The sequence below is a fragment of the Serinus canaria genome, chromosome 9 (genome assembly GCF_022539315.1).
Source record: "Serinus canaria isolate serCan28SL12 chromosome 9, serCan2020, whole genome shotgun sequence".
Lineage (NCBI taxonomy): Eukaryota > Metazoa > Chordata > Aves > Passeriformes > Fringillidae > Serinus > Serinus canaria.
Window position 1 is genome coordinate 6585706 of NC_066323.1, and position 12799 is coordinate 6598504.

A 12799-nucleotide genomic window follows, 5' to 3' on the forward strand; every position below is an offset into this window, starting at 1 on the left:
AGCAGTTCCACCAGTGTGTTCAGCTGTTTGTTCTGACTGTGCATGGGGAGTCCTGGGGGTTTGAGGGAAAGTGTCAAACCCACCCCTGAGAAGCAGCCCAACCTTGGTGTGGTGAGGGCAGAGCTGTGTATCAGTGCTCTGTTTGTGGAGCATTTGTATTGACATTGTATCAAGATAAAACTTTCAATGCATGTGTTCTACAGTTATTTATTAAAAAAAGTCCTACCCCTGTGCTCTAGTAAGTTCTTTGGCAGCTCTGTCCCAGGTGCAGGCCTGCACATCACTCCCACGGGTAATGCAGATCCAGGACAGGTGCCAGCTGCTGCTGTGTGGCTGCTCCATCCCCATCCCAGGGACACTTTCAGGCCAGGGGCTGCTCTAATACAACACTGACAGCTGAGCCAGGTTGGTTAAAAGCACTTGTTTATTGGTTACAATATCAACTCATGGCAACATCTTTCACTGAGCCACTGTACAAATACAAAGAAAAAGATCCATCGTGGAAAAAAAAAAGCTATAAACAAAGTTCATAGCAAGTGATTTTCTTGTCACAGGGAAGTCTTTTTACAACAGCACTGTTAAAGAACAAATGGCACAAGTCCCTGGTTTTTTAATAGCTTAAATAAAAGCTTTAAGACTGTTTCTGAATACATACATAATCCAAAGGCAGTGCAGAATCACTTCATAATTGGTAACATTACCAAAGTTTTCCAAAGTAGTCAGCAACAAGTAAAAACAAAACAAAAAAAGCTTATGAGAGATGCTGGGAACTAAAGGCAAAGTAAAATTAAGCATGTTTAGAAGCACTTTGCTTTGGACTCCTTTGGATGTAATATGTACTACAAGTGTTCAGATGCTTTTATTTAAAAAAAAAAAAAAAAGAAAAACACAAAGAGAGCACCATTGTGTAAGTAAAACAAAGGCTTGAAATACCTAAGACTATTCCACCGAAGTCCATATTAGTTAAAACCTAAACATACTGTGTGGTATAAGAATGTCAGGCACATGTAATCTGTTATCAGTTATATCAATTAGTAACACTGTTCACACATTTACCATAACAACACTGCATTAACATTCTGCATGTATTTTACATAACCAGCAATTGGATAAAAGGCTCTGGTGCCTCTGAAGTGTAGGAGTGTGACCAGCATGCATGCCAGAGTACTGGATACACAGTGCACCATCAACCCATGCTAAGTACTTGGACAGGAAATGCTATCTCAAAACCAGCCATTCTGCTACACAACCATTGATACCAACTAGTCCGATTAGCCAAAACTCTCACCAACATCTTAAAGCACAGCACTAAACCTAGTGGAGGTGACAGTGTCCCCAGAGAGGACAGACTACAACTCTGGGAATGTTTTCACAATGTTTTCATTCCATCTTAAAATAATTAATGTGAACTTCATCAAGGGATGAGCGGTTACACAACTGAAGGAAGGAGTCAACTACTTCCACCCCATGCATTACAGCAAGGACACACTGAGACCTGCTGCTGCTCCAGCTCAGCCTTGCCAAGGCAAGGTCAGGCCTGTCCTGGGGCAGGAAAAGCCTCTTTAATGAACATTCCCTTTGGAGTGGCACAAATCCTGCCAATCCACGGAGCTGTTGGCTCTGCCAGCACTGCCATAGATCTGCAGTTCAGCACAGCAGAGGAGAGCAGTGTGTAGAAGGAAAAGGGCTGCAGGCAGATGGAACCAGGCCACACTACTGAAGTGCACGAGCAAACATCAGCACGAAGCCACAGAAGCTTTCTGTGGTTTCCAGAATCTCTAACTGCTTTCTCCACCAATAAACAGCCATCCAAGGCTACATGGGAACAAGCCCAGGCCGGGCACTTGCCTGAAGGGAGAACTCTCTATTGGAAAGTTAGACCACACTAGAAAATGCTGACAAACCCTACCAGAATAAAATAAACCTTGTTACATCAAGCACATGGTTCTGCTTCCCAAGCCGTAACAGATTGCCTTTGTAAGAGAGGCTGGGCAAGAGTTACTCTGCCACTGTTTGGCACAATGCTCTTGGTTACTCCAGTTCTGTAATGAACTTATTTGTAATTATTTATAATTCAGCTAAGGATGTACACTGGCTACAAACTTTTAAAGCCAGTGAAGATGTGCCCACTCATGCTGCAAGACCTGCTGCGATAAAGTTTGCTGTCATGGTGCACAGTCACACAAGCTGCACACCTGGGCCCACGTCAACTGCAGGCACACACCAGTGTCTTTGAAATTCAAAGCTGGGGTAAAACCTATCAAGGGTCATTTTATTACCTTCCGTCTTCTAGGAGGAGTTTGAGCTTTTACTGTAAAAGCCACCTCCCCTTGGGCTGGGGCATCGACCTCCAGAGGTCCCTGCCAGCCATTTAAAGAAGGCAATGCCACAGCCTGAGTCGTTCTGTGGCATCACACAGTACCTGTGGTACTGGAATCTGCAGGCTTGAAAAACAACCCACAGCCAGGGCAGTAACGAACAGCAAACATCACCTGGGCAGGATCTATCACAGGCTTCCTTCAGGCTCCAAAGCCGCACCAGACGCCGATTCCCCCGCTGTGCTCAGGCTTCTCCCAGGACTCGTGTGCTGACAGCGGAGCCCCTCAGACCTGGGCTGAGCGAGGAGCAGAGGCAGGCAGAGCTCTGTGATGCCGTTGGACACCTCAGCAAGTAGTTGGCATTCCTTAGGATTTATTACAAAAGCATCTGAATCCAAGAGGCAACAGCCATCCAACAATGACAGTGAAGTTACTTGCAGTAATACCTGTACAAGAGCCATTACCACTGTTACAGGCTACCTGAACTGGTAAGAAAAGTTATATACAGCTGTAAAATTGGTTTTGGAGTTTCACAAGTAGAAACCAGTTTTAATACCAGAATGTAAAAATGGCACCTGTCTAGGCAAAGGTGTTGACTAGGAAATTGGTTCAAAACACACTTCTATGGAAAAGAATTTTTTTAGAAAAAGAATATTTTCTTAAAATTCCTTAGTAACAAATTTCCAGAATGATTCACTCAAGGCAGCTGTGAGTTAAAAAAAATAATCAAGTGCACCACTAAAAAATAAACTGAGTCTGCAAGATCCCAAAGAACTGCTCACTTAAGAGAGTTACAAGAATTCCTTAATAGTTCTATAAATGCAGACAGATCACAAAGCAAAACATTGAGGAATTCCTGTGAGACACAATACAGTGGGATTTTGGTCCTACACCACAGGCTGCTGTTAGGAAATGTTCCTTCTCCAGTATAAGAAGCGCCTTTTTCTTATTTTAAAAGTGAATTTACCGTGATTAACTGGTACATTTATTGGCACCTTCACCATTATAGACATGGCGAGTTTACAGGCACAGTCTGGAAGTACTGAAGTTTAGGATTAAAAAATGTCAGAATTACAGGATTCTGGGTCCTTCTCTTTCCTACCTGGCCCAGAGACACCCAGACTCCCCATCAGTTCCAATTAATGACAGCTAACATCATCTTCCAACCTGGTGATTTAAAATTCACCTTATCTTTAAAATAAGTCACTTAAGAGAAGCCAACAGACTTAATCCCCCATTCAAAAGTAGCCACAGTTGTTCAGATTCCCAAAGGAACATCCACTGGGAGTACAGACATGCTGCCAGGCACCAAAAAGTTAAGCATCCTCCCTGGGCAGTTTCTAATGGGCATCAGTCACAAGATTTTCCTGTCTCTGCACTGAACTGTACTTGGTGGGATTTCTAAGCAACTGACAGCAAAATCAGAATCGAATTGGGAAAGGAGCAGAAATGGCCAATTACAGTATTGGAGCTGCAGAATATCTGGCATCACGAAACCCCCATGGCACAGCCCTCAGTGAGCACACAGAACAAGCACATATCCTCAGGGTTATGCCGGGAGTTTTCAGGGGTCACACAGGTGCAGTTAAGTTACACAGTTCCTTTGGTAATTCACACTGCACAGAACAACAAGCATTTTGGCTGTGGTGTGCTTTGGCAACCCCTGAATCTGGAGGGGAATTACAAGCAATTAACTGCACAGTTAAATCCTCTTCAGGAATTTAAGCAAAGTCCTCCTGAATTTCTCAGTTGGTGTGGAATGAGCAATCTCTGCACACACTGCTCTGGGCTCTGAGCAGCAGCCAAGTCACTGTGAGTGCAGATCAGCTGGAGCTTGTGAGGAGCCAAACCCACATGTTTGGCCAGAGCTGAGCTGGCCACAGCACTCGGCCACTTGGCTTCTGTACCCACAGACTGCATGGAATAACTGATGCAAAAACCTGCAGGGAGGAAGCTAAAACATCTGGATTTACTTTATTTGCCAATTATTTCTGCTGTTGGTGCAAGTCTACCTGGCATTAACTCCTTGGTGTTTGGAGGTCATGACTGCCAATGGATGAACCAGGCTTGAAGGAAGAACCCCCCTGATCAAAAACAGGCAAGCAGGTCAAGAAGTGAGTGAATAAGGCGGTAGGTATTAACTGGGAGTCTCCAGGGCCTTTAAAAAAAATTCAAATGCCTTCCATTATAAAAAACACATACATACCATTGGTTTCACTTTATCTACAGTAAATTCACAAAAACATTTAAAACAGCAATCTAGTTTCACCCACTACAAAACTCAGAAGTGACATCTCAGGTTAAAAGCAAAGCTATAAATGTAGTTCCATAAAAAATGCAAACATATTTCTTTACATACAGACAAATGTTACATGATTGGCTGCTATAATGTGTATATTCTGTTATGTACAAAAAAAAGTACAGGATTAGCAGACTGAGCACAAGCAAAAACCCTTCAAGGACAATCTAACCAAACCACCAAAAACAAAAAGACTGGCTCTTAGTTTGTCGGTCACCATGATTATGTGTGCTGGCCCCTTTTAAAAAGTCAGTGATTTCTTCCCCCCTCCCCTATTTCTTCACTTGATTTTTTTTCCTAGTTTACAGAAAGCCTTTTTGTGTAATAATCAGTGAATAGAAAAACTTCACCTGCAAATACAAGGTAGAAATGTTATTTCACAGCTATAGGCTGCAGCATTGATCTCTCCAGATCTCAAATGGAGAATGTACATGTTTGGCTCCCAGTTAATTCCAGATTCTGAGAAAACTGTCCCAAGACCCTGTAGCTACAGCCATGCCGTCATCAGTAACACCTAAACAGCTGACACGGTTGTCATGGCCAGCCAGGACACCTGGAAAAGAAGAAGCAATGGAAGTTTAGTATCTGCAAGATGTCAAGGACTTCAGTTGTTTCTCTGCTCTCCTAAGTAAGTCTTGAGAGTACTAAAGAAGATATAATGCAAGATCTTAACTCTCCTTTTTGTTTTTACTCTGAGGAACCACACAGCCTTATCAAAAACCCCAACAATAAGGTATGTAAAAGTATCTACAGACAATATTGGCTCCATTATTCTCTCTGCCCTTACCTCTCCTTTCTGTCCCATAGATGTCTTACCTAATCTGGCTCTCTACTGGTTTTTCCCTGTTTTCTACAGTGCTGTCTACAATTTCAGCCATCAAACGCTCCCAAAATCCAGTGTCATGTCTCGACAAAGTCATGGATGCACTCAACTACCGTGAGTTTCCCAAGTTCTGCAAACCCTAGGGATTACAAATCCCCCATGTACTGTGGCAAACGGAAGAGCAGCACTAGCCTGCCTCTTTCCTGCTTTGGTTCTGTTCTCTCTCTAAGTCTTCTTGCCCTTGTCTGCTCTCCCAAGGTTCCCCATCCAGGTGTAGTAGAACTAAGGAAAAGGATTTATTTTCAATCTGGACAGCAGAACTGATGTTCAGAACTGAACCAGGCCCAAGCATTTAAATTTCTGTAAGAAGTGAGAAAGAAATAGCTGTGCTATAAAACATGCCGTGTCCTGACAAAAGTGACTGATTCAAGGACCAGAAGTTTCCACTTTCCCTTTCTTCCAACAGCAGGGAATGCAAAGCCAAAAGACTCCCGTAGCTACATCTGAATTACTGCCACTCATGGGTGCAAACCACAATGCAAACGTGTAATTTTGCACTACTTAATCCCATACACTTCAGTGAAATACATTTTCTGTAGATGCAATTTTGGAGGGCATTCCCCCAGCCTCAAGAGCTGGGATCTCCCGGCACACAGATCTGTAAAGCCCAAGAACAGGCCTGTTCTCCTGACTCATTTACTGCTCACACCACGGAGATGGAACTGAAATGCAGTGTGACTTCTGGAAGACACAACCACACGCACTAAAAGGAGAAAACAGCACTAGAAGGAATCCAGCAGACCCACATCACCAGCACCGGCAGTGCCCTGGCTCTGCATTCCGCAGGGACTGCGGCGTGTCCTCACCTGCCCTCTCCCCTTTGAGGGTGTCCCACACGTTGCAGTTGAAGTCGTCGTAGCCCGCGAGCAGGAGGCGGCCGCTCTTGGAGAAGGCGACGGAGGTGATGCCGCAGATGATGTTGTCGTGGGAGTACATCATCAGCTCCTGGTCCGCGCGCAGGTCGAACAGCCGGCACGTGGCGTCGTCAGAGCCCGTGGCGAACGCGTGGCCGTTCGGGAAGAACTGCCGAAAACGGGGGAGCGAGACACAGGGGTTCAGCACCAAAATACACACTGGGCATGCCGAGCTGAACGGCAGCACAGGACTGTTTCACTAGGCAAAGGCAGAACGGTTTGTTTTAAAGAAGTGTCTGCATGTTGGAAAATGCATGTACGCATCTATGCAAGGGAACACCTCTGGAACAGTACTGGGGACACCTGAGTGACTGGAGTAACAGCCAGGCAGCTCCTGTGTGTGCTCTAAGAGCAGTCACAGGGGATGCCACTGACTCCTATAAAATGAAGCAAACCCCAGCTCTGCACATCCTGGCTGAAGTGGAACACAGTGTTCCATCCTGAGCTAGTCAGTCAGGTTGGCTCAGCCAACACAGAAGACTGCAAACAAGCAATTCATTTTCCTAAAAAAAATCTATTCCAAATCCGAGTTCTTCTCTCAACAGCAATATTGATTGAAATGGGAATGGAGAGAGCCCAGCACATCTCAGGGTCCAGGTCTAAGTACAGGAACTGCATTTCTGTACTGGTCATGTGTTTGGTATTTTCTCAGCCTTAACAATTTTTCATGTTTATCAAAAACAGATGCAGCTTTGACTTAAATTCCTTTCTCTACTTACCAGAGCCTGGATCTTGCAGATCAAAACATAGTGTTACTATGACAGAGGGGAAATATAATCCAGTTTCTAAATATTACCGTCTTATTCCAGGGAATATTCTATATCAATACTAATTTTAATTGCCTTCCAGAATATTTCGCTGAAAGCTCTTTTTGTTCAACAAAAAAACTTGAAGATGAGGATGCTTGGCTGTGTTGCACCCTGTCAATATACTGCATTTATCTATAATTTTCAGGTTTTAATATATTGCCACACTTCAAAAAGTTTCCCTAGTCCATTCTTTACTTCTTAAAAAAAGTGATGTCTCAGTTACTGAATAAAAACACAGGTGAAACTATTCCAGGAACAGCGCAGTGCATCACAGAAAATGGCAACAATAATTCAGTTACAAAGTGGATTGTAAGTAAGTTATTACACAACCTTCTCCATTACATACAATTTAACATTCTCTACCCTAACTAATTGATTTTAAATCAAGGCAGCTCAGTCGACTCTAAGCTGAATTCATGCAAATGTAGCCTTTATCCTCCCCCTTTCTTCCCACGTGGAACCAGGAGGATCACTTACACAAACTGCATTAATGTCTGACACGTGCCCTGTGAACGACTGCCTGCACATCCCATCGCGGATATCCCAAAGCTTCGAGGAGGCATCGCAGGCGCCCGAGACAAAAGTCCTCATGTCTGGGCTCAGAGAGAGGCTCATCACATCTCCAGTGTGCCCAGTGAACGTGGTGGTCTGCTGGCCAGTTTCAATATCCCACAAAGCACTGCAGATGAAGTTAACATAACGTCTGTCATTATTTCAGAGTGGAAATTTTAAACACAAATTAAGGCACTGGAGAGAAAAAAAAAAGGAAAAAAGAGGGGGTGGGGAAAGGCCAACAGAGCTCAAAAACTCACCAAGTGGTGTCTCCTGAGCTAGTGACAATTTGGTTGTCATCTAGGAAGCGACAACAGGACAAGTATCCTAAAAACAAAACAGCTGTGTAAGGGTTTGACCCAGGAGTAACAGCTGAAGGTGAAAATGCAAGAACAGCACCCAAGCTCTCCCACACAAGCAGAGCACAAGCAGTGCCCAGCCCGAAGCAGGGCTGTTTCCCTTGCTGCAGCAGCCCAGCAGGTGAGGCAGGAGCACTGACCTGTGTGCCCCGGCAGCTCGCGGCTCACGCGCACGTTGCCCTCCCTGGTTTTCAGGTTGTAGATGGAGCAGATGTTGTCCAGGCCTCCGCAGGCCACGTAGTTGCCCGAGGGAGCGTAGGCACAGGTCATCACCCACGAGGACCTCAGGGGGATGGCATGCATCTGCAGAGACACACTGCTGGCTCAGAGCACACACCAGAACCCCAGCAGCAGCATCTGGGTTCACAACAGACTACATCCAACTCACTGCATTTTACACACCCACAGCCCCTGGGTGACAGATACCAGCAGTATCTGCAGGGCAGATTTACAGATCTTCACTATGTTATTTCATGGCAAAGCTATCGTAAACTTAAACATTCACAATCTCCGTTTATTCTAGTTCAGATTTCTCTGTCCAACTTTTTTACATCTTTAAACTATAGGCTGTTAGGCTGGATGGCTGTCCCCATGGAGACTGCATGGTTTACAGAAGCACAGCTCCACTCCACACTACCTAAGCTTTTCCCTAACGGCTGTTTCTCTTCCTTCTCCTTCCCCTGCCCTCAAACCCAAAGCACTGCTGTAAATTCTGAGGTGGTGTATTTCTATAATTCAAAACCAAGTTAGTTTTAGAAGCAACACCACACAGGCAGAGAGCTACAGCTACTGCACTAGGCAAGTAAGAGTGAAAATGTTACATGTTATAATGTAATTAACTATTGCTTCAGAGACACAACTTACATCACTAGTGCTCACCCAGCCATGAAAGGAACAAAAAGTTTGTGTGAATGAGAAAGACTACGTTTGATTTTTGACTTATAACCATGGTAAAAAATAGACACAAACCCATTCAAACACACAGCTTATACATGAATTATTGATAAGGATTATAAATATCTACCTTATTTGTTGTATAACTATCCCAAATAATTAATTTTCCATCTTGAGAAGCACTGACTAGTAGCCTAAATAGGAATACAAAATAAAATATGTTAATATAAAAAAACAAAAAAAATTCTCAAAATAGACATACATAATGCATGATTATCAAGTGATTCAGAAGTTTTATAATTTCTTTATTACCCTCTGCTTTTTCATTTTTATTGACAGGGTACATTTGTTGGAAAAAGTCTGCAAAGATCTAGATCTCCATATCCCCTGACTGAGGAATCCCATGGGGACTCATGACTGAAAATGAACACAAGTGCACAACTCACTAAAAACACATTTTATGAACTCTCTCCACAACTGCTTTCATTATTCATATAACTACACAGTTACTCAAAAGCAAATAAGGAATTTAGGCAAAAATAAAACTTGAGAACAGATTCTAGATGAATTTCTCCCTGGAGGACACAATACAGAGCAGACCACGAGGCACTGTTTACACCTCACCATCAGCTGCTCTAAAGGCAGCAAAACAAAACTCCAAGTTACTTTTCCCACTAGGTACAAAAGGATCTTTTTTTCGATGAAATAAAAATTTGTCAATAAAGTTTTTAAATCCCTACCATAGAAGTTACATAGTTCTTCAACATTTTGGAAAGTCCAACATTCCAAAAAATATGCCTCGTCACATACTCTTCTCTTGCTTAAAAAGACTCAAAAGTTGAAAGAAGGAGAAAGCAAAATGCGCAAGACCAGGCAAAGTATCTGTTCTCTGAACCCCCCACCAGTGCTGGTCTGTGATCCCCTTCAAGGGCACCAACTCCACCCCATGAGGCTCCCAGGGCCTGACACTAAACTGAAGGTGCCAGTGGGACCCCCAGCCCTTCCCTGGCAGCTCCGAGGCTCCCTGTACACACCTGGAGTCGGATCCCCAGTGCATGGCATAGATTTTGGCTAAGTGACCTCTGAGCGTGCGCCGGGTTCGCATTTGGATTCGACCCACAGAGTCCAGACTTGTTGTGATCTAAAAATAAACCCAACAAACCCCTGAGATACTGGGAACTATTTTTAATGCACAAGATAACAAAAATACATTTGAACTTTGATAGAATATTATCTATCTTGGCACACAACAAAAACCATTAAAAAAATAGGATACTGGTGTACACCCAGCAACACCGACACAAACAGATTTTACAGAGACATAACACACTTCACAGGGGCTACAGTGAAACTTCAGGAAGCTCTTTTAAAATACTTCTGTGTTATACTAAGACTATTTAAGATTATTAAATCTCAAAGTTTTCATTTTAAAACAAAGAAAGAAAATGCTTCAGTATTTACTGCACTGTTACTTTTTAAAAGCATGGCAGAACTTTATATGCAAAATAATTGTTTCCAAAAAACTGCTAGAAGATATTTATTTAAGTCTTTCTAAATATATTTAACACAATAAACATACTCTACTTAAAAGGTAAACTGGAAGCAGGATCCATTAAGATAGTGGGGGGGGGTTGACTGTTTGGGTTTTTTTGCTGAGGCTTTTACAGTTATTTAAAACTAAACAACACTGTACATTTCCAAAGGCTTCTTTCACTTTATTTTTTCAGTTACTGAACAGGAACACGCTAGAGTCACAAACTGATCTTTTTATTTTTTCATCTCTCAATAAACAGCCTACACAAAGAACAGGAACGTACCTGAGCAAGAGTTGTGTCACTACAGGCTTTCCTGGCATCCTGAAACAAAAAATGGAACAAATTGAATTGGAAAGGCAACACTGATCATCAGCTGAGAAGGTCTAAAGGAAAAGTAACTCCTGAACCAAATTTCAACACACTCAAAGCCACACACCACCACCAACTGACATGCCAATATTCCTTCTGTCACCCTAATCTATTTCATTGTGCAAGGAATCTAAAAAGCAACGGCACACAACAAGGGGTAGTGGAGGAAGAGGGACTTAAGAAAGGCCATGCCCCAGCAGCCTTTGAATCTCCCTTTCTACAGACTATGGGATTCAAAGGCATTTGGAGCCATCCTGAAGTCCCAGTGCCTACCCTTTTCCCTGTACTCCTTCCCTGGGGTGGATGTGCTTGCTCAGGGTGTGCTGAGCACAAGGGAAGAACTGATCCACCTGGAAAAGCAACCACATATTACACAGGATTAGCAAGCTCTGTGCCACATGAGGCTCTTGCCCAAATTAACCCTCCTGCTGGTTGGGAGAGGCAGGGTGAAAATCAGCAGGCAGGATCCCAGGAGCAGGACAGAAAGCAGGATCACCAAAGCTTAGTGGTGATGTACTTGACACAAATTGAGGGGGAAAAATGGCCCAGTGACACCCTCAGCCATTTCATGGAATGGGTGGTGCTCAGATCTCCACACAGACACTCCATGGTTTTTCCTTATCTCAGACTATGGACACAGGACTTGTTTCCTGCATATGATTCAACCTGACCTAGAAAACAGACTTGACTTTCATTGTGTAATTCAGTCCCAGACTGAACCCCCGGCACAGGTGACCTCCACTGAGCCTCCCCTGCAACACAGATTGTGCATGACCTGGTTTCAGTCACAGCAGTGACTGTGCTGCTCTCCTGCAGCTCAGGGCCCCCTCCCAGCACACACAAACAGGTATGGCCAGCTCCTTCTTTTGACAAAATGGCTTAAATGGGCTTGAAGTTAGGCAGGAGCTGTGCAGCACGAACTGAAGTTAAAACCATCACCAGGAGCAGCCACAGAACCCTCTCAACTCCTGGAAATTTCTCCACCTTGTGCAACCAGCAAAGCAGCCACCCAAAAACGATGGTGCCTCTTCACCAGCACTTTGTGTGTCCCTCCAAAGTTCAGTCTGTGCAGACTGTTCAGTCTGTCCCTTTGAGAGCAGGAACAGAAACATTTGCTTGCACATTTTGGATCTGCCTCAACATGATCAGGCTGGGATCTTCAAGTTTTTTCAAGCTCTTGCTTGAGAGTTACTTGACATTGCAACTTTAACATTTCTTAAGTGCATGTTTATTTTGACCACCCTTTATAGCTCTCCTCCCAAAAAGCAAGCCTGAGAGTGGATTAAGTCATCTCAACTTATTTTTATAATGTCTGAACTGTAGAAATATTTATAAAATGTTGACGTCTGGAATCAGGAGGGGTTTAAAATACCAGAGCAGCAAATCTCTTAGCACTCAGGACTTATTTCATCCACAGGAAGAAACACACTGGATTTCAAATGACTACTTGTTTGATTGTCCTGAAATAGTTGAAAATGTTCAACATAAAATGAATTCTGAATGCAGTCTGATAAAATGAATTCTGAATGCAGTCTGAATGACACAAAGCTTTTTTGCTCTTTAAGAGCGAGCTATTAGCAACTCCTAGATTTGAGGCTAATACTTGCCATACAATTGGCCAAACTGCAGGAAAAGGAGAGTTTCAACAGGCTATTTTAATTCTTACCTTGAAACTGTGTTTCTACATATGCATCACCACAACATAATCATTAGTGTCAAAACATAAAAAACCTCCTTTATGTAATTGCAGATTTTTCTCAGTTCATGCAGCAAGACAATGCAAAATTTGTGAGAAAAAATCCAACTGCTTGATCAGTGCGCAGCCCCCAGACTTTCCTAGCACACACTTCAGATTGCATTTTTTTCC

General features: G+C 43.3%; 1 protein-coding gene across 1 annotated transcript in view; it reads right to left on the minus strand.

Annotated features, from left to right (window-relative positions):
- Window positions 1-406: 406 nt before the first annotated feature.
- Window positions 407-12799, minus strand: part of GNB4 (G protein subunit beta 4) — a 29804-nt gene continuing 17411 nt past the window's right edge. The window contains exons 3-10 of the mRNA XM_030227363.2: window positions 10846-10884; window positions 10063-10169; window positions 9159-9222; window positions 8275-8437; window positions 8036-8102; window positions 7701-7902; window positions 6307-6523; window positions 407-5170 (exon numbers count right to left, since the gene is read on the minus strand). Of these exons, the coding sequence (XP_030083223.1) occupies window positions 5064-5170; window positions 6307-6523; window positions 7701-7902; window positions 8036-8102; window positions 8275-8437; window positions 9159-9222; window positions 10063-10169; window positions 10846-10884 (966 nt within the window). The 3' untranslated portion in view covers window positions 407-5063. The remainder of the gene's footprint in view (window positions 5171-6306; window positions 6524-7700; window positions 7903-8035; window positions 8103-8274; window positions 8438-9158; window positions 9223-10062; window positions 10170-10845; window positions 10885-12799) is intronic.